Source organism: Nuphar pumila, chromosome 15 (assembly GCF_984573655.1).
Source record: "Nuphar pumila chromosome 15, dmNupPumi1.hap1.1, whole genome shotgun sequence".
In the NCBI taxonomy this organism is placed as follows: Eukaryota; Viridiplantae; Streptophyta; class Magnoliopsida; order Nymphaeales; family Nymphaeaceae; genus Nuphar; species Nuphar pumila.
The window spans coordinates 66117945-66140323 of record NC_143263.1 but is presented as its reverse complement, the minus strand read 5'-3'; the positions used below and the strand labels follow the sequence as shown (position 1 = coordinate 66140323).

The window sequence follows — 22379 nt, the reverse complement described above, 5'->3', positions numbered from 1 at the left end:
TGGTAAATCTGTCATACCAGGCTTTGGGAGCCTGTTTCAAACCATAGAGAGCCTTTCGAAGACGAAGAACTTTATCTTTAGGAATCTTCATGCCTGGTGGGGCATCCATATACACTTCTTCGTTAAGATCACCATTTAAAAAAGCATTTTTCACATCCATTTGAAAAATGTTCCAATTTTTAATAGATGCAATAGTAATGAGACATCTAACTGTAACCATTCGGGCTATAGGAGAAAAAGTTTCTTCATAATCAATTTCATACTCTTGCCAATACCCTTTTGCAACTAAGCGAGCTTTATACCTTTCCAGAGATCCGTCACTTTTAGTTTTCACTTTAAAAACCCATCGACAACCTATAGTTTTCTTTCCTATAGGTAGAGTTTGGAAATCCCAAGTTTCAGCCCTTTTGAGAGCACTAAGTTCGTTTTGCATGGCTTCTTGCCATTCTATACATTTTTTAGCTTCTTCAAAATTCCTTGGCTCAAAATAAGAGTGAATGACACTAAGACAAGCCCTATACCGGGGTGAAAAAGAATCAAAAGAGACAAAACGAGTTGGCGGTCTCCTATTCCTCTCAGATCTTCGATGATCGAGAGTAGGTACAAGCTCACTATATTGGTCAATGGCACTTCTAATGGTGTCTTGGTTTCTACGGGAGTAGGTTATCGGATCACTTGAAATCTTGTTTTCTTGATCATTGAGAGGGTTATGTTCTTCAACATCACCATCATTTTCCTCATCGTGATTTGATGATACATCATCATCACTAGATATATCATCATTACTAGCCAATAAATAAAAAAGGAATGAGTAATCAAAATTTTTTTGTTGAGAAACATTTTTTTCAAATCCACTCACATTTTCTAAAAACGTTACATTTCTAGAAACATATAACTTATCATCTCGAAAATCATAGCAAAGAAACCCTTTTTGAGTTTCGGAATACCCAAGAAAGGCGCAGGGGATAGCTTTGGGAGAGAGCTTGTCATTTTTATCCGTAAGTATAAAACATTTACACCCAAAAACACGTAACCTATTATAATCAGGTTCAAGTTTATATAAGATCTCAAAAGGGGATATTTTTCCTAATATCCTAGATGGTAAACGGTTTATCAGATAAACAGAAGCGAGGGCTGCTTCAGCCCAAAAGTTCTTAGAAATGTTTTGAGAAATAAGCAGGGTCCTAGTGGTCTCAATGATGTGCCTATGTTTTCTTTCGGCCAATCCATTCTGTTGAGGGGTTTTAGGATAAGACCTTTGGTGAATAATTCTGTGATCCTCTGTTAAAATATATATATATATATATATATATATATATATATATATATACATATATGTATATATATATATATACTATTTCTCATTTAGATAAATACCCGATAGGGGTATTCCTGTAAAACCACATATGTACCTTTTTCTTTTTTATTTTTTCCTTTTTCCCTTTTTCCTTTTTCTTTTTTCTTTATTTCTTTTCCTTTTTGTAATGACCACAAGGGGGCCCCACACTTGTAGTCGTTGGGGCTCCAACGGTCAGATTTCTGACCGTTGGGGCTCCCAACGACTACAAGGGAGCCCCCCTTGTGGTTCCTTTAGTGCTTCCCTCCTCTATAAATAGAGGAGGTCTTCCCCTCTTAAATGTATGGGTTTTTACACCCCTCTCTCTCTTTCTTCAATAAATCCAACTTATGACTTTAAGTCATTTCCTATATTTGTGAGGTTTTGTGTGTGCACATTTGGTGTTTGTGTTCTTGGCTCTTGTAGTCACTCTTAAAGAGTGACTTTTGCTCTATTGGTGCTTCCGCCTCTTTTCATTACATGGTATCAGAGCTCGGTTGGGGATTAGGCTTCTCTTTTGACATCTTGGAAAGCGTGCCTCTCAAAGTTTTGAAGAAAGGAAGTATATTTGGTGCCGATGGAACGTGACTCTAAAGTGGAGCTCTCTTTCAAGCTAAATGGGTCCAACTATCTCATGTGGGCCTCCGCTATGGAAAACCATCTAAGAGGTAAGAAACTTTGGGGTTTTGTTATGGGGACTACTCCCGAACCCTCTCTTGTTCTTACCAAAATTGAAAATGAAGTGGAAAAGGCTTTAGATGGCGATGAGCGCATCAAAGCCATTAATGAACATCAATCCAAAATCGAGGATTGGGAAAGCAACCATGCCAAAATCTTGGCATGGTTTATGAACAACGTAGATCTTAAAAATTGTGCCAATATTGCCAAGTTTAGAAGAGCCAATGAGGCTTGGTTTTTTCTTAAGGGTATGTATACCCAAAAGGATCTTGCTCGGCAATTCTTTTGCCAAGAAAAAATTTGTTCCACCAAACAAATGGATATGAATGTCCGGGACTACTTTAGCTCTCTAACTCCTCTTTGGGATGAGCTTGCCCTTCTTGAACCCAAATGGGTTGCTCCACAAGACATTGAACTAAGAAGGGAACAAATTGAAAAGGAGCACTTTTTTCAATTCCTTCATGGACTTCGCCCAGAATTTGAACAAGTGAGGGCATCTCTTCTCCATAGAAGCAAAGCCCTACCTATTGAAGACGCTCTTGCCGAGGTATGTCAAGAAGAAACTCGACTTGGCTTGAGCATTAGGAATGATGAAGTTTTGGCCGTTAATAGGCCCGGATCAAATGTTAAAGCATATAGACCTCCCCACTTTAACAAAAATATCAATGGGCCTAGAAGGGGAATAATATGCCATTATTGTAATGAACCGGGTCACATTAGACCGGCTTGTCCAAAACTCAAAGGTAAAGTTGCCGTGGTTGGGGAAACTTCTCCAAAGAAGGAAGAAAGTACCAAAGAAGGAGATATCAAAGAAACTCTAAATCACATCTCCGAAGTTCTTCAACATCTTCTCAAGACTTCTCCTTCAACATCCGGGGCCGCCATTGCCTACTCTTCATCTCCTCCAGGTATGTGGATACTAGACTCCGGTGCTTCTTTTCATATGACATCTCATAAAAATTCTCTTTCAAATATTTTTTCCGAACCTATATCTTCTTATGTTTCAACGGCCGATGGTACATCACTAAAAATTGAAAGTATTGGATCTCTTGATTTCAAAAACTTCTTTGTTCCTAAAGTAAGAATCGTTCCTAAAATAAATTTAAATCTTTTTTCTGTATCTCAAATCACCGATCATGAATGCCAAGTCTCTTTCTCACCTAAGGATTGCACCGTGCAGGATCTCCAGTCAGGGAAGCTGATTGGGCAAGGCCATAGAAGGGGTGACCTCTACTTTATGGATTTTTTTACTCTCCCATCTAAGGCGTCATGCAATCTTGTAAAAGACAAAAGTATTGGAATATGGCATGAGAGACTTGGCCATCCAAATTTTGTAAAAATGTCTCTTTTTCCGTTTTTGAACAATACTTGTAAAGACAATCACATGACTTGTAAAGATAGCATTTTTGGGAAATCTAAAGCTATTCCATTTCCACAAAGAAGTTACTTTACCACTCGGCCATTTGAACTTATTCATTCCGATGTGTGGGGACCTTCCCCTATTTTATCTAAAGGAGGTTTTTCGTATTATGTGGTATTTATTGATGATTTTACTCGATTCACGTGGATTTACTTCCTAAGTCGCAAATCTGAAGTTTTCTCCTTCTTCAAAGAATTTCATGCAATGGTCAAAAACCAATTTTTGGGAAATTTATCTATTCTTAGATCCGATTCGGGAGGCGAATATATGTCCAATGATTTTCAAAAATATTTAAAAGAAAATGAAATTTTCCACCAACGTTCTTGTCCCAACACTCCACAACAAAATGGACTTGCGGAAAGAAAGCATAGACACATAATAGAGACTACAAGAACGTTATTAATCTCTAGAAACATTCCAAAATCTTTTTGGGTCGAAGCGGTTCTAACCTCTACATATCTTATCAATAGGACCCCTTCGTCCTCTTTAAAAAAATTTTCTCCATTTGAAAAACTTTACAATATGTCTCCCGATTACAAAAGACTAAGAATTTTTGGATGTAAATGCTTTGTTTTAACTCACAAGAATGATAAACTTTCCCCTAGGGCTATTGAATGCATTTTTTTGGGATATGGCGAAAAACAAAAAGGGTATAGATGTTTTGACATACTTAAAAATAAGCTTTATATCTCTAAAGATGTCACATTCCTTGAAGAGGAAAGTGGTTTTTCGCACCAACCGAATGAAAATATTGATTATTCATTCTTATTTGACTTATTGCCTAACGAAAACATCATAGATGATCATATTGATTCTAATGAATCTCTTAGTGAAGATCTTGTTGAACATCCAAACGATGATCAAAACCTTGAAGAAAATGTTTCAAGACAAATTCACGTCTACTCTAGAAGGAATGAAAGGAATCCTCCTTGTGCCCTTGAAAAATTTTCCCAAAATGAGTTCACCGAAGAGACTTCTCAAAGAAGATCAAATCGGATTTCCAAAATACCAAATAGATTTGTTTCTTATGATTCTTTTTCGCCTAATTTTCGAGCATGCCTTCTTGCTCTTCACTCTTTTCATGAACCATCTCATTACAATGATGCCAAACAATATGCTCATTGGAATGAAGCTATGCAACTTGAACTTAATGCTCTTAAAAAGGCACAAACTTGGGAAATCATTGATCCTCCCAATGGCAAGAAACCCATCGGATGTAGATGGGTTTTTAAAGTAAAAACTAAGAGTGATGGTTCATTGGAAAGGTATAAGGCTAGGTTGGTAGCCAAAGGATATGCCCAAGAGTATGGGGTAGATTATGATGAAACCTTTGCCCCCGTTGCTCGAATGACTAGTGTTCGAGCTCTTATTGCTATAGCCGCAGTTAAAAAATGGCCAATTTTTCAACTTGATGTTAAAAATGCCTTTTTAAATGGTAATTTAAATGAAGAAGTGTATATGGAACCACCTCCAGGTATGGATTTAAATGGAAAAATTTTGAAATTAAAAAAGGCTTTATATGGACTTAAGCAAGCACCTAAAGCTTGGTATGATAGGTTTAGTAACGTATTAATAAATTTACGATTTTCTTCTTGTTATACTGACACTGCTCTTTTTGTGAAAAGAACAGGTGACTCCATTATTATGCTTCTGCTGTATGTTGATGATATGATCATCACTGGGAATGACAAAAAGGGAGTAAATGATGTTAAGTCTATGCTAAAAGATACTTTTGATATGTCTGACCTTGGTTATTTGCGATATTTTTTAGGTATTGAAGTGGCTTATTCCGAACGTGGATACATCTTATCTCAGATGAAATTAGCTGCTGAAATTTGTACCAAATCAGGAATATCTGATGAAAAGAAAGTTGAGACTCCCGAAGTTATCAATGCAAAACTTAGACTTGAAGATGGTGTTCTTCTTGAAGATCCAACTCCCTACCGTCAATTAATACATAGCTCATGCGGTTCATGCAGCAAGCCAGTTCCAACACGCACCTACCACGGTTCATATGGCGACCGTAATGAGAATTGTGCGATATATCAAAAACACCATCTCAAAGGGACTCTTCTTATCCTCTTCCTCATCTCTTGAATTGACTGCTTTTACTGATGCTGACTGGGGAGGCAATCCCAATGATCGTATCTCAATTACGGGTCTTTGTATCTTTTTAGGTGAATCTCTCATCTCGTGGAGATGCAAGAAGCAGCAGAAAGTCTCCTTATCATCTACTGAAGCTGAGTATCGGGCTATGGCGATGACAACTATGGAAATCGTATGGCTCAGAAGTCTCCTCGCTGACATGGGCGTCCTCATTTCCACTCCTACCAAGCTCTGCTGTGATAACAAAAGTGCGATATACATTGCCAGCAATCACACCTTTCATGAACGGACAAAGCATATCGAGATGGATTGCCATTATGTTCGAGACGAATATCTCAGAGGGACTATCTCATTACCATATGTTACTTCAGAATATCAGCTGGCTGACTTCTTCACCAAAGCGCTTCCAACTCCACGATTTATGTTCCTCCTTAGCAAACTTTCGGTCTTCTCCCCGTAAAGTTTGAGGGGGCGTGTTAATATATATATATATATATATATATATATATATATATATATATATATATATATATATATATATATATATATATATATATATATATATACATTCGTATATATATAAGTATATATATATACATATATGTATATATATATACTATTTCTCATTTAGATAAATACCCGATAGGGGTATTCTTGTAAAACCACATATGTACCTTTTTCTTATTTTATTTTTTCCTTTTTCCCTTTTTCCTTTTTCTTTTTTCTTTATTTCTTTTCCTTTTTGTAATGACCACAAGGGGGCCCCACACTTGTAGTCGTTGGGGCTCCAACGGTCAGATTTCTGACCGTTGGGGCTCCCAACGACTACAAGGGAGCCCCCCTTGTGGTTCCTTTAGTGCTTCCCTCCTCTATAAATAGAGGAGGTCTTCCCCTCTTAAATGTATGGGTTTTTACACCCCTCTCTCTCTTTCTTCAATAAATCCAACTTATGACTTTAAGTCATTTCCTATATTTGTGAGGTTTTGTGTGTGCACATTTGGTGTTTGTGTTCTTGGCTCTTGTAGTCACTCTTAAAGAGTGACTTTTGCTCTATTGGTGCTTCCGCCTCTTTTCATTACATCCTCAAGATATGTTTTAAATTGGTTGGAGAGATATTCTCCTCCAGAATCACTTCTAAAAATCTTTATATTACTGTTGAATTGATTCTTGATCATTGAGTGGAAGGTTTTAAAACATGTAAAAACTTCATGTTTGTACTTTAAGAAATAGATCCATGAATACCTGGAGAAATCATCCACAAAAATAACATAGTAAGAAAAGCCTCCTTTTGAAACAACAGGTGCGGGTCCCCAAACATCGGAATGAACAATTTCGAAGGTTTTAGATGAGAACATAGTTCTTTGCTCAAAAGGTAAACTTTGCATTTTTCCGAGAATACAATCATTACAGGAAAATGAACTTTTACATAGATCTTTTGCAAAATGTAAATAAGATAATTTGGTGACATTCGGATGACCAAGTCTTTTGTGCCATATGTTTATATCTTTGTTCCGGGCAACATTACAAAATGATTTTGGAACTTGGAGAGATTCCATATAGTATAAGTCTCCTTTTCTAAAGCCTTCCCCAATCAATTTCCCGGACCGGTGATCCTGTATTAAACATTTGTCACATGAAAATTTAATATCGCATCCATGGTCCGAGAGTTGAGAAACAGAGAGAAGGTTTAAGTTAAGTTTAGGTATAAATCTAATTTTTGGAATGAAAAAATTTTGAGTTTCAAAATTACCTATTCCTTTAATTTCAAGAGAGGTTTCATCCACAGTGGAAACAAAGGATGGAGAAACATTTTTTGAAAAATCGGAAAATGAAAACATGTTTGGGGACATATGAAAAGATGCACCTGAGTCCAAAAGCCAAGAGACTTTACCTGGAATGGAAGAGGTAGACACGGCGGCACCGGATGTAGCTCCCTTGAGAAGAGGTTGAAGGGCTTCCACTATTTGATTCAACGAGAGTGACCCACTTGATGATGCCTCTTCCTTTTGTGGTACACCGGTGGTGGCCATAGCGAGAAGCCTCTTCCATTTGGGACATACGGGCTTGATATGCCCCGGTTCCTTACAAAAGGGACAAATAGTCTTGCTATAGTCCCTCTTTCCTCTTTGTCCACCATCTCCTCCTTGATTTTGGAATTTGAAATGAGGAGGACGATATGTCTTTACATTATTTCTGGGTCTTGATACGGCATTGACCTCATTGTTTTCTTCATGATTACAAGGAACCACAAGAACATTTGATCCTTGTTTACATAAACTCATACGAGTCTCCTCACCACTTAATTTGGTGAGAACATCTTCAAGAGATGGAGGAGTAAATGAGGATAGAAGTGATGACCTTATTTGCTCAAATTCCGGTCTTAACCCATTTAAAAAGTTGAAGAACCGATCTTCTTCAAGTTGCTTGTGGCGGAGTTCAATTGCCTCTCCGCTCCATTTTGGTTCAAGCATGGAAAGCTCATCCCAAATGGAGGAGAGGTCGGCATAATATTCCCTAATGGACATTTCACCTTGAGTAAGGGAGAGGGCCTTCTTTTAAAGGTAATACTTATGGGATAGATCTCTTGATGTATACATTTTCTCGAGATAATGCCAAGCTTCCGATGTTTTCTTGAACTTGATAATGTTGGCATTAATCTTTGTTTCAACGGATGCGAAGAACCAAGAAAGAATCTTGAAGTTCTTCATTTCCCATTCTTCGTGCTTCTTGGAGTATTCTTCAAGAGCTTTGATCATTTCCTCTCCCTCAAGAATCTTGATTTCATTTCCGTCCATCACGGTTATTTTGGGTTCCGGTTCCGGAATTGTGCCTTGCACATAACCCCATAACCCTTTACCTTTTATGTGAGCCTCCATGTTCCTGGCCCAAATATGGTAGTTGGACCCATTCAACTTGAAGCCAAGAGCGAAGTGAGACTCTTTTTCACCCATTAAGGAGTAAAGAAAAGGAAAAGGAGGTGTACCAACACAATGCTTCAACTTCTAGCTTGCACAAGATCCTTCTAAAATATTTGAGAAGCAAGATCCACCACTTCAACTTCTAAGAATCCGAAGGCACGATTTTCGAAGCACTTAAAAAAAGAAGAATCCCATGATCCTTAATCACCAACCTGGCTCTGATATCATGTAAAATTGTCTACGAAGAGACAATACGCATACAAGCATAAATACTTAGAAAAGAAGTGCACGAAGACACTCTCACAACACTTGAACACAATACGCAAAAAGCGTATAAATAATAAACATCAATAATGCATGTATTTCATAAAAAGGAAGCAAGTGCTTGAGACTCTCAAGCTTCTTTTACAACAAGGGGGAACACCCCTATTTATACAAGAAAGAAGAGGTGCAAGAGGGGGCTCCCCAAAGGAGTCGTTGGGAAGCTCCCAACGGTCACAATTGTGACCGTTGGGGGCTCCCCAACGACTCTATTGGGGAGACCCCCAATGCACCTTTTTGAATATGCAAAAAGGAAAAAATAAAATAAAAAGAATTACAAAAATAAAAGGAAAAAATGCAGCATATTCCAAATGGAATATGCGTAAAATGTAAAAAGACTGAAATACCCTTTTTGGGTAAAAAGAGAAAAAATGTATAAATATATATACTTATATATAGAGATACGTATAAATATAACATAGGTATACGTATCTCTATGTATATAAGTACATATATTTATACTTACAATAATGTTTTTTAGTATACATTTTAACATCCAGAACTTTTATGATGTCGGTATCTAGACATCGTCGAAAACATATTCTGTTGGAAGACGAACCCCCTGAAAAATTGGGAAAATATGTTACTTGGGATGAAGATAATGACATAGTTATGTCATGGATCATGAATAGTGTTGAACCCCATATTGCAGATGGATTGATCTACTATAATACAGCCAAACTGATATGGGACAATCTTCGTGATACATACTCACAAGAAACTAATGTGAGTCGTATCCTGCAAGTAGAACAGGAGATATATAATTTGCAGCAGAGAGATTAGACCTTGGCCCAATACTATGCCTCTGTCAAAGCTGCGTTTGAAAGACTTAATGCTCACAGGCCTCTTTGTTGCTCGAAGCAAAAGGATCATCAAGAACAAACCATGGTTGCTCGTTTTCTTACAGGTCTTTCTTCAGAATTTTCTGTTGCAAAAGTTCAAATGTTGACTGGATCAGATGTTCCCACTCTTGTTGATGCATACAATCGTCTGAGTAGACTTGCGATCTCTCTACCACAATCTCAGCAAATGTACAGGAGAATATCTCTGCTAGTGACCGTAGTATCACCCTCAGTCGTGCTGAATATGATAAGTTGATAGCTCTTCATCCTTTGAGTTCCACTGCTCCTGTAGCTAGTGTTACCTATTCAACCGGAAATCATCTTCATCCGACTGACAGTAAGTGGATTATTGACTCTGGTGCATCCAGACATTTGTGTGGAAATTCACTTGTTTTCTCAGATATAAAGGATATTAATGCTCATCGAGGAGTCTCATTAGCCGATGGGAGTTCCTCCCCGATCGTTGGTCAGGGAAATATTTATATATCCTCCTCATTACAGTTGCAAAATGTTCTTCATGCTCCAAACTTTCCTCAAAGTTTACTCTTTGTTAGTTGCCTTATAAGAGAGCAAAACTGTAGAGTAATATTTGATCCGATGGGTTGTCATTTTCAGGATTTGCTGACGGGGAAGAAGATTGGTGGAGGCTATGAAGAAAATGGAGTCTACTACCTACATCATCCAATGGGTAATGTTCATGTTGCAGTGGAACACTCATTCAGTCCTGTTCAGTGGCATCGTCGTCTTGGTCATCCTTCTTTGTCAAAGCTTCGTTCTGTCTTTCCTCAAATTCCTTCCACCACATCATTTCAGTGTGAAGCATGTCAGTTGGGAAAGCATCATCGAAATTCGTTCCCTTCGAGTCAGAGTCAGTCTAGTAATAAAGTTTTTGAACTTTTTCATGCAGATGTATGGGGTCCTAGCAAGATTCCTACTAGGACTCAGTGTCGTTATTATCTTGTTATTGTTGATGATTTCTCTAAGTTGTCATGGGTATTTTTAATAAAAGAACGATGTGAAGTTCCAAGTATTATCAAATCCCTAATTCTTGAAATAAAAACTCAGTTTGAATCTATTGTCAAGATTGTTCGCACTGATAATGCTCTCGAGTTTAAATTAAAAGGTCTGTTACAATTTTACCAAGATCATGGCATCCAACCCCAAACTTCCTGTGCCTATTCATCTCAACAAAATGGGGTGGCTGAGCGAAAACATCGGCACCTGCTTGATGTTGCCAGGACCATTATGATTCAATCCAATGTTCCTGCGTTATACTGGGGTGATGCGATTACCACTGCTTGCTATCTGATCAACTCATTGCCTTCGTCTTCTGTGGGTGATCAAATTCCATTACATATCCTAAAACCTAATGCCCCACTTTTTTCTTTCTCACCAAAAATATTTGGATGTGTTTGTTTTGTACACAAACTTGGCCCTGACTGTGATAAATTAGCCGCTCAAGCTACAAAATGCATATTTATAGGTTATCCAAAAAATCAAAAGGGCTATTAATGTTATGATCCTATTTCTCGTCGAGAGTATGTCAGTGCGGATATATCTTTCTTGGAATCCTCTCCATATTACTCTATTTCCGGTTCCCCGCTGCAGGTTGATCCAGCTGAGTCTTTTCCATTACCTATACCTCATTTTCCTTTGGAATCTGTGCCCTCATTACCGAACCAAACTTCATCCTCTTTCAGATTTAATAATCCTCCATTGGTATATGTGCGTAGAGCTCCACCTCCGCAAGAGCCTTCATCTTCTTCTTCTCCTAAGGTAAGTTCTACTGACAATAGTGATCTTCAGGATGATGATAACAGGCCTATTGCTCTACGAAAGGGGACACGACAATGTACCTTATATCCCATATCTCATTTTGTCTCCGATGCCAGAATTGGAAATCAGATGAAGTCTTTTATTTCAGCCTTATCTGCTGAAACTATTCCTCTGAACTATCAACAGGCAGAACTTGATAATCGCTGGAAGCTGGCTATGCAAGAAGAAATGAATGCTTTAGTATCTCAGCATACATGAGATCTAGTTGATTCCCCAGCAGATGCTGACATTGTTGGATGTAAATGGGTATATACAATAAAGTACAAATCGGATGGTTCTATTGAAAGGTACAAGGCCAGATTAGTAGTGAAAGGGTATACTCAGACATATGGTATTGACTTCTTTGAAACCTTTTCTCCTGTTGCATGGATGGGTACCATCCGTCTTGTTCTCTCAGTAGTTGTTCAGCATGGTTGGAGCTTGTGCCAATTAGATGTGAAAAATGCATTTCTATATGGGGATTTATCTGAGACCGTTTACATGCAACAACCTCCAGGATTCGAGGTTGAGGGGGAGTGTCAGAAGGTGTGTAGATTGAGAAAGGCGATTTATGGCTTGAAACAAAGTCCTCGTGCATGGTTTCAAAAGTTGTTTGAAGTGATGTCAAGCTTTGGCTTCAATAGGTCAGCAGCAGATCATACACTATTTATAAAGAAAACTAGCTCTGGCATAGTTGTTATGGTGGTATATGTGGATGACATCATTCTTACAGGAGATGATGTGAAAGCTATTAAAGCCACAAAGGCTCATCTTCAAAAACACTTTGTTACAAAAGACCTTGGTTCACTCAGGTATTTTCTGGGTATAGAAGTTGCTAGGAGCCGTGAAGGGATGGTTTTGTCTCAACGAAAGTATGTTTTTGACTTATTAAAGAAAACGGGCATGTTGGGAGCTAAACCAGCAAATATTCCCATGGACCATAAAGTTGAGTTGTTTGAAGAAGGGTCAAAACCAGTTGATAGCAAAAGCTATCGCTCCCTAGTAGGGAAGCTATTATATGTAACTGTGACCAGGCCAGATATTGCTTTAGTAGTAAGCAAAGTTAGTCAGTTTATGGACAAACCAACTGAAGTACACTAGAATGCAGCCATAATGATTCTCAGATATCTAAAATCCTCTCCTGAAAAGGGGTTATTGTTCAGGAAAGGTGGAACTCTGGAGATAGTAGCCTATTCTGATGCTGACTATGCTGGATCTGTAGTAGATAGAAAATCTACCACAGGATTCTGTGTGTTTTTGCGAGACAACTTGATTTCGTGGAGAAGTAAGAAACAAAATGTGGTTTCCAGGTCGAGTGCAGAATCAGAATATCGGGCTATGGCCCAAACAACTGCTGAATTGATGTGGGTTCGCACTGTTCTTCATGATCTTCAGGTGAAGGTTTCCTCTCCAATGACCATGATGTGCGATAACAAAGCGGCAACATATATAGCAAACAATCATGTCTTTCATGAAAGAAGAAAGCACATTGAGGTTGATTGCCACTATGTAAGAGATATGATTCAAGCTGGTCATATCACTACCAAATATCTAAAGTCGGAAGACCAAGTTGCAGATATGTTTACAAAGCCTCTTGCTAGGCCAAATTTCTCAAAATGTTGTGACAAGTTGAGCATGATTGATATCTATGCTCCAGCTTGAGGGGGAGTGTTGAGAATACGTAGTTTTGAGAATAGGTGGTTTTGAGAATAGGTGGTTTTTAGTTTAAGTCTTTTTATATTAGAGGTTTTTTGAAATTTTGTTTTCATAATGGACTTAGATGTAATTATTCCTTTTAGCCTCTCTCTATTTAATATAGAGAGAAGCCCTAATCCAAAGTAACGAGATTATTTTACTGTGCAGCCGACTCTCTCTCTCTCTCTCTCTCTCTCTCTCTCTCTCTCTCTCTCTCTCTCTATATATATATATATATATATATATATATATATATATATATATACAGGTGGCTGTGCATCGACCTTCCTTCTACATCCCTCCAGGATGCATCGACCTTCCTTCTACAGTGTTTAGAAAAAGTCTGCAGTATGTTCCACAGAACTTGTAGCTAAGTTGATTATAACCTATGTCATACAGATGCTTCACTTAGCATGTGTGTCCTATGTCGACATGATATAACACTGACGTAGACACTAAATATGCTATACACTTCCTGAATACAATCAAACTGTGTTAAACACAGTCAACACCATATCCCTAACATCACCTGTTTGTTTGTTTTTTGGTTCCTTTATTTTATAGTTACTTTGCTTATTTTTGTTCTGTATTTTTCTATTTGGATTTATTGTTCAATGTTTGTTAATCACAATGGCTCAGGATTGCCTTTCATGAATTTGCATTTATAAGATGATATTAATGCCTTATTACTTTGTATAGTGCATTTTAAATATAAACAATGTATATATGCATGCACATATGTATGTTTTCATATATATATATATATATATATATATATATATATATATATATATATATATATATATATATATATATATATATATATATATATATGTATATATATATATATATATGTATATATATATATATATACTTGCATCCTAGTTCTACAAAACTAGCTTCTTGTAACAAGTTACAATTATATCTGCATCATGTCCTGTATAAGTGTCTTTGTCTATGTGAAATAAATAATGGTATTTGATCTCAACATGGGGGTTAAATTTACACAACTATGTTAAGGTTGCAATGGATATTATGGTTTTTTCTCATGATATAAATGGGCTTCAAAATCATCACAGGGCCATCCTTTATCTGCATGACATATATTTACTTAATATAACATCGATAAGAGGCATTGTGGTACCTTGTGTAAGAGGCATTACAGAAAAAACTCATTATTACAAACAAGAATAGAACAGGATGTAAATAAAGTATGATTTCAAATGCTGCCACCATCTAGAGCAGCATAAAGTGACCAGATTCCAACTATCACTTTATGAACTGAAGTGATACTGGTAAGGGATGCAAATGGGTCAGATCCAGGATGGGGGTTTTGCAATTTTTGACTGTTCCGGATCCAATTCTGAACCAAATCCCCATGCATTTAGCTGTTCCGGATCCGAACCGTTTGCATTTCTGAAACTACTTAAACCAAAAATTTGAACATCATAGATCAACCTCATAATGAAAGTTCCATTTACGATTAGAATAAACATTACCTGCAGTTTGTCATTAATCATTTGTTTCCTTTGCTCAAGAGTTTGTGATTCATTTTCAACTTCTATAGAAGCAAATGATGCTAAAGCCAACTGGCCCACATAGTCTTCAAAATAGTCACTTCCAAAAAGCATGCCAAACACTGCTGCAGGATCTACTAAAGACTCTCTGAAATCAAAGAAGAGTGGTATATGACAATTGCTCCAATGAAATCATGCTGCTTTAAATAGAATATGGCCATTAGCAAATAACCTTTTTTACATAATAAGAAACTTTGTAGAGTATCACATACATGCTAATCAGAAATCTACAAGTCTGATAGAAAATTTATCAGCACACGTACTTACTGTGGTACACCGGCTTTTCCATGCTTATCATAAGATTCACGCTTTGTTGGATCACTTAGAACTTGATATGCCTCCCCAAGTACCTTTTCATGTACCAAACTATCATATAAAAGCATTTGAGAGGCCATTGCATTAAAAATAAAAAGAAATCCAATCAAAAGAATGAGGTGAAATGACTTCCAAATACGTAACACTGTTGCAAGTTTTGTGGAGCTTAATTGGTCACCAAGTCTTCATATCATGACAACTAAGAAAGATGAACTTGACCTGAAAATTACTTCGCTTGAGGCATGTCATGCACCAATTACACCAGAACAAACATGTTAGTTGCTTGAGTGAATCTTTTTGGTTGCTAGATATAACAATAGTATGAAATCTTGCACTACCATTAAATTTTGAGGCCACGAAGACATGTGTGAATGTAAGTATTTATTTATATATTTTCTGCTACATCACCAGAATAACTCAACACTAAACATCTCTCTCTCTCTCTCTCTCTCTCTCTCTCTCTCTCTCTCTCTCTCTCTCTCTCTCTCTCTCTCTCTCTCACACACACACACACACGTGTGCGTGCACATGCATGCACACGCATGCACACGCACGCAAGTTTCAAGCCACTTTAGTGTCTGTCTGTACTTTCGCCATTTGCCTCTTACAGTACATAATATCTTTGCCTCTGCATCCTTAACTGAAAAAGGATATCATTTTCTTTATAGGCAAGATGGGGGATAACCCCCACGGGATTCAAACAGGAGATCCCTTGGTTGTGGTGCGACCCAACCATCCAGCTATCTCATTCAACCCAACTGAAGAATAACATCATTTATACAATAAAGGAATGAGCAATTAAGGTACCGTTTGGATGACACCCAAAACCTGGTTTAGTGGCTGTTTGGATGTCACCAAATCAATTTTGCAAAACAGGGCGGGGGGCCACCCCCTTCTGTTTTTCCAACTTGGTTTATTGTGGGGGGCTCTTCTCCACCCCATTCTTCCCTTTTTCTCTTAACCTCCCTTCACCCCCCTTCTGTTTTTCCAACTTGGTTTATTTGGGGGGGGGGGGGGGGGGTCTCTTATCCACCACCTTCTTCCCTTTTTCTCTTAACCTCCCCCCGCGCCCATCATTGTGTCCGCCACCGGCTGGAAAATGGGCAGATTGGTACCGCCTGAGCATGCCATTTTCCAGCTGGCAGAAAAATGGCTGGAAATTGGTTGCTTTTTTTCATGGCTAGCTGGAAAATGTCCTGGACATGGTTTATTTTTCCTTTTTTTTGGCTAGCCGATCATTTTCCTTCCAGCCACTGGCTGGAAAATAACCCGGGTGCCATCATCCTTACTAGGTGACACGACCGGTTTTATTTTTTCTTTTTCTCATTTTTTTTTTGTTTTTGGTGACCAAAAACTTGAAAACCAGGTTTTTGTCACCCAGTCTTTAGGCAACTCATTTTTGGCAAACCAGGTTTGCCAAAAACCTGGTTTCCCAAAATCCAGGTTTTGCCCTTGTCATCTAAACAGGGCCTAAGTCTCATTTGATAGGAGGAATTCATAACTTAAAATGCAGGGAATACCTGAAAATTATGAGCTGCTTTGGGATCACCAGGGTTTTTGTCAGGGTGCACCAACCTTGCCTGCAAGAGCAGTGCATAAATGTTAGTTCAAACTAAAAGATTCATCCAACCTCTGAAAGATATAATGAATGAAGGACCTGAATTTCGAATTGTATGACATAGTATATGGGAGATGGAAGCATATTTAAAAGTTAAAACCTAAAGGACCATCACTCCATCAGGCTCACCATAAGACTCCTAAAGACAAGTTGCAGAATTATATCATTAATTTTGATGGATGTAAGATAAAACACAAGCTCTTCTTCTTCATGCACGAACCAGACTGGCATTTTGGGCAAATGATTCATGGCAGGGACAAAAGAAAAAATAACAGATGGATAATAACAAACAACACTGTTGAAATTGAATCCGTAAAACCCACGTGAAAAAAAAAATATCGGACCCGGGTCGGGTCTGGACCCGACGCGGGCCCATCCTCATTAGGGTTTTAAAACTCGACGCAGGAGAAAGGGTTTTTAAGAAAACCCTCTCCCCTGTGCGCCGCACCCCGCCCGTGCCGCTCCAACCCTTCGACAAGATAAGGGAAACCCTTGAGGGTTTCACCGATTGTCGCCCCTCAACGAGCTTTTTAAGAGCATCGCAGGAGGGGAGGATGGACGCACCTCCCTCTCGAGTCTCCTCCTCCTCGCTCTCCTCCCGCCGGCTCTCTTCTCATTCCCTGCACACGACACCAACACCGACGTCGTCGATCCTCCCCCTAGGTACGCCCTTTTCCCACCTTATTCTCTTCTTCTTCCTCCTCTATTGTAGGAAGGCCGACAAGAGGCCGTCGGCCCCCTGCCATGCCTCTCCCTTCTCCTCCCTCTCTCTATCGTCTCGCTGGGAGGCTGGCGGGAGGCCGATGGCCCCTGTCGTGCCCTCCCTCTTTTCCCTCTCCTTGAGGGTTTGTCGGGAGGCCGACAGGCAGCGCACGGGCCCTGTCGTGCCCTCCCTCTTTTCCCTCTCCTTGAAGGTTTGTCGGGAGGCCGACAGGCGGTGCACGGCCCCTGTCGTGCCCTCCCACTCCCTCTGTGCCTACCTGAGGGCTGGCAGGGGGGGCGGTGGTCCCATGCCCTTTTTTTTCATCACTATTCTGTCAGGCAGGGGCCGGAGCCCCTGCCATTCATTGTTTTGTCAGGCAGGGGCCGAGGCCCTGCCATTCAGTATTGTTAAGCAAGGGCCAAGGTCCCTGCCATTTGTTGCTTTCGTGAGACAGGGGCCGAGGCCCCTACCATTCGTTGTTATGTCAGGCAGGGGCCGAGGCCCCTGCCACTCATTGTTCTGTCAGGCAGGGGCTGAGGCCCCTGCCATCCGCTATTCTGTCAGACAGAAGTAGGGGTCTTGGGCTCCTGTCGTTCAATTCTTTCCTAGTAAACAGGGGCCTCGACCCCTGCCACGCATCAGATTTCGTACGACAAGAATCTCAACCCTTGTCGCTCATGCTTTCCACCGACAGGGCAGGCCTTACCGCTATCCTTCTGTTCTTTTTGACAACTATGGCATAATAGCTCTCACACTCTTGCAGATTTACGCAACGGGTCCCATTTGTGCTCCGCAACCCGACCCCTGTATCATCTACACTCGTAGGCGCACATAACTAAACAACATCCCGAGGTAGGGAAAAGTCGCACAATGATTTTGGATGAATGAAATAAAATATAAGGATTCTGAGATAGAATAATTTATTTTGCATACACGCTTACCTGTAGGATTACTTAACTTGTGATTTGCCTGTTTTGTATTTCCTCATTCTTACTCCGTAGAAATTGCATGCTTGATGTATGTTATATGGGTAGACTCATTTCTACAAAAATCCCTAGTACTGTGTTTCTGTACTTGCTCACCGTTGTGATTTTTCTGTAGATGCCCTGCTTGTTATTGCATGATGAATCTTGTTGCCACCCTCAGGCAAGTCTCGTAGGGTGTGCAGGTGCACGTACCACACTTTGCTCCTTTTGAAAAGGTACGAAATTGTGTACAAGCACTAAAAGTTTGAGAGGAGGTGTTTCCTTGTGCAAGGTTGACTCCTCGAGAATGAATTACTGCTTATAAAGCTTGTGATCTAGTTATGTGTTGCTAAATGCAACTAATGGTACCCCGAGTCAGTTACTCGAAAGAAATGATTGGATTCACGGCGATCTCAAGACCCGTTTAAGATTTCTTATGACATAGTATTTGAGCATGCCAAGTAAATTACCGATTCTATAAGATATTGTGATGGGTTATCTATCGAGAAACCCACAAGTTTGCTATCGTAACCGGATCTTAAGACATGTACGATACAAATATTACGAGAAGAAGTATGAGAGGTCATTGAGTACCTCGAAGTGGGCAATAAGCACTTTATTGAAATAAATAAAATAATAATGTCGGTCTCCACAGGCCAAATGTTGAAAGAGCAATGCATATCATGTATGAACTGAAGAAATTGCAAGACATTAAAAGTTTGCCCTCTCATCGTAGTCATACCTTCAGGCAGGTACGATCATACTTTTAGACAAGTACGTCACATTGGTGTTACGATGTTTGGATGATGAGGTTGTGGCAACCTCGAAGCGTGCATATGACACAATACAGAGATCACATAAATGGTGACAACTCGCCTTCACAGGCAAGATGCTCGAGTGGGTCTAACAGACCAGAGCATGTAGAATGAGGCGGCGGTTAAAAAAACTTTGTCGTATCCATTCGACCTTCACGGTTCATCAAAGGAGAGAATGGATGGTACAAAAACTCTTATTGACAAGTTGTTAACAACCACCCTACGGGCAAAAGACTCGGCTTCTCCAGTCATCGGAGTTAAGAGAATTGGGATTACCATAAATTATCCTAGGTGGTAACTCACAGTTACTTCTGCAGAAGTTGGATGCCACCATGGGCCACGAATGCCTTTGGGGATTTACTCTTTTGGTCACTGACCGTCCCCTTAGGAGCGGACTCAGTCAACGATCCGGGTTAATGAAAAACACCTGACATAATAAACCCCTGAATCGGTCTCGATTATTTCTACGTTTCGTGTATGTGCGTACCCACAGGCCAGTTAATATCAGAACTTAAAAAATATCATTTTCATAATAAGATATAGATGATTGAGATTTATACTACTTGAAATGTTGTTGCTATATCTGTTTCAAGACAATAGATCTTCGCATATGTTATACCTGCTAGAGTAGATTACTTATTGTGCTTGTTGCTTTTAATGTAATAAACTTCTTATCTCGTGAATGTCCTGTTTTATTTTATTCTACATTGTCTATTCGTGCACCTACTAGTTTGTTATGAAACTGACTCATTTTATGAGCAGGTGATGAGTAGGACTTCACAGGCGGCCGATGGCGTGATGTAACATGGCTCAAGATTTCTCTTCTTTCTGCTGGCATCTTGGCTCTGATTTTTGAGTTTTTTTTAGATTATTGGATAGTGGGAAAATGCTCATTTTGTAATAAACTGCAGATTTTATTAATAATCTATTATTTTATTTTCTCACTTCCTTAAAGTAGTTTCATGTGAAATTATGATTTTACTGCTAATGTACCCAGAATTTGGTAACTTGTGTTCTTTTCTAAATTGCTTCTGTTGTCGATTTTAAAAGTAAAAACTTAAATCTTTGAAAGGTTTTTTCGTCAATGTTTTCGAAAACACAAGTTGAAATTTTGGGGCATTACAGAATCATGATCAAAACAAACAGAAAATGAACACTCATCCGGCACCAAAAAATACTATTTTTTAGAGAGAAAGAACTTTTCCAATCACTGTAATGCCAAGGATAGAAGAATATGCAGTTCATCATGGATTACCAACAAAAGGAACCAGTGTGTACAAACTGTTCCAACTTCCAATCAATGCAATGCCAAGGATAGAACAGTATGCAGTTTACCATGGCTTACCAACAAAAGGAACCAGTGTGTACAAACCGTTCCAATCACTGCAATGCCAAGGATAGAATAGTATGCAGTTCATCATGGCTTACCAACAAAAGGAACCAGTGTGCCTAACAACTCAAACCAGTCATTGGTACAAGGAACTTGTAGAAACAGCAGCTTGGCGATGTATGGTATTGGGTTTCCCATTTTGGCAATTAATTTACAAGCAATAAAGCTTTAAAGTTTTAAAACCGTGGGCTTTATGAGATGCACAAAGAGCAGCTACATGAAAATAACAACATAACCAAATGTTGAAGCTCAATAAGCTGGATTGAAATGAATCCTTCTCAACTTCTCGAAATCAATGTAGTGAAATCACAAATCTCTTCCTACCGAAGGCTACAAGAGAACAAATCATGACATCCACGCTGTATAAGATTAGTGCCCCATGAAACCTCTAACCTTTCAGGAACTAGTAGTAGCAACAATGATAATACTAATGAGATAGTTGGTGAAGAGTACACAGCAATTGCAGCGGCCTAATAGTAGTAACCGGCAATTGGTTGGTCAAAATGCTGATCTATCACGATAAAGGCCAGTCACATAAAATACTACCTCCGACATTCAAATCCATCCCACGGTGTTTAGCAAATAGATCACCATATTTCCCCACGAATAACCAACAGAACAATATCTAAATTCCAGAAAAATGAACTTAAATTATATTAATTTTACAGTTCAACTCATCAGTACTCACATCCATTATTGAGCAATTAACCACTATTTTCTGTCAATGAAAGAGTCCAACCAAACCTTAAAGAACCATAATCGCTTGAGGCAAAGGTTGCTGCATCACTATTACATTATCATATCATAACCAATATAACCAACAAAGATAAAATTAGCTCCAGTGGTTATTAAACAGACTAAACCCTTATGATGGAGAATTCACAAAAAGAACCGATAAAGGAGGGAAAACAATGTTACGTAAATAAAAGAGTCATAAGAGGAAGAAGAAGAAGAAACTCGACCACCATGATGAAAAAGAGGGCGTTTGATTAGGTGGGGAGCGAAAACCTTAAGGTAGTAAGCCTTCTTGATGTCAGCAGGGGATGCATCATAAGCCACATCTAGTATGTCATAGTACTCCGTCTCCTTGACCATGGCTCCCCAACAATCACCAGACCACAAATCAAAAACCCTGTTCCCACAAAATAATCACCTGTCCATAAATCAAAACTCACATTCATGGAAGCAAAACATTACAGGATGTTTCTTCCTGTTTTCCTTTACGCGAAACCAAGATGAGAGAGAGATGTATTCCGGTTTCAGTTTAAAGTGAGAAAATGATGGTACCTAAATGGGGTGGCGGGGGGAGATCCAACTGCCAGTTATGGAAAGGCGGAGGGGCCCGAGGGGGGAGGGGTGCGCGCAACGATAGAGCGGTGAATTGGTGATACCTCATTTTATATAGTCCGTACCACCATGATGAAAAAGAGGGCGGAGGTGGAAAGCTACCCGACCCCTGTACCGGGGGGTGGGGGACGTTGGGAATCCCTGGATCTTGCATTTTGGATCAATAAAACGGTTTTTGAGGCTCGAAAGTTTAAAAAAATTGTAGACCGTTGATTTTAGAACCTTGTAAAAATCTATTCACCCAAAGGAATCAAATGATCCAAGACCCGTATGAAAACAAACACGGAGAATACATATGTAAGGTTATAATTTTGAAAAATACCAAATTTTTTGAAAAAACACCCATCTGATACGGGTCGAGCATTGATGAGATCGGGTAGCTTTTATTTTCATAAATATATATATATATATATAGTAATGGGTAGGTGCCTGACGCTTTTTGTGCTTACCAGCTTTGAAAAGATTGTTTTTATTTTTCCTAAAATGTGACCATATAGAGGTGATCTTCATGCTTGATT

The 22379-nt window shown here is 39.0% G+C and overlaps 1 protein-coding gene across 3 annotated transcripts in view; it reads right to left on the bottom strand.

The window, feature by feature from the left end:
* LOC149815489 (chaperone protein dnaJ 10-like) overlaps nt 1-21892 on the bottom strand; it is a 122364-nt gene extending 100472 nt beyond the window's left edge. The window contains exons 1-5 of one of the 3 annotated variants that reach the window (XM_089988987.1): nt 21802-21892; nt 21523-21646; nt 16544-16603; nt 14976-15058; nt 14631-14796 (exon numbers count right to left, since the gene is read on the bottom strand). In XM_089988987.1, coding sequence (XP_089845113.1) covers nt 14631-14796; nt 14976-15058; nt 16544-16603; nt 21523-21609 — 396 coding nt within the window. In that variant the 5' untranslated portion in view covers nt 21610-21646; nt 21802-21892. Of the gene's footprint in view, nt 1-14630; nt 14797-14975; nt 15258-16543; nt 16604-21522; nt 21668-21801 lie in introns of those variants that run through there. The other 2 variants (XM_089988986.1, XM_089988988.1) reach the window with 2 other exon arrangements.
* Nucleotides 21893-22379: the final 487 nt, after the last annotated feature.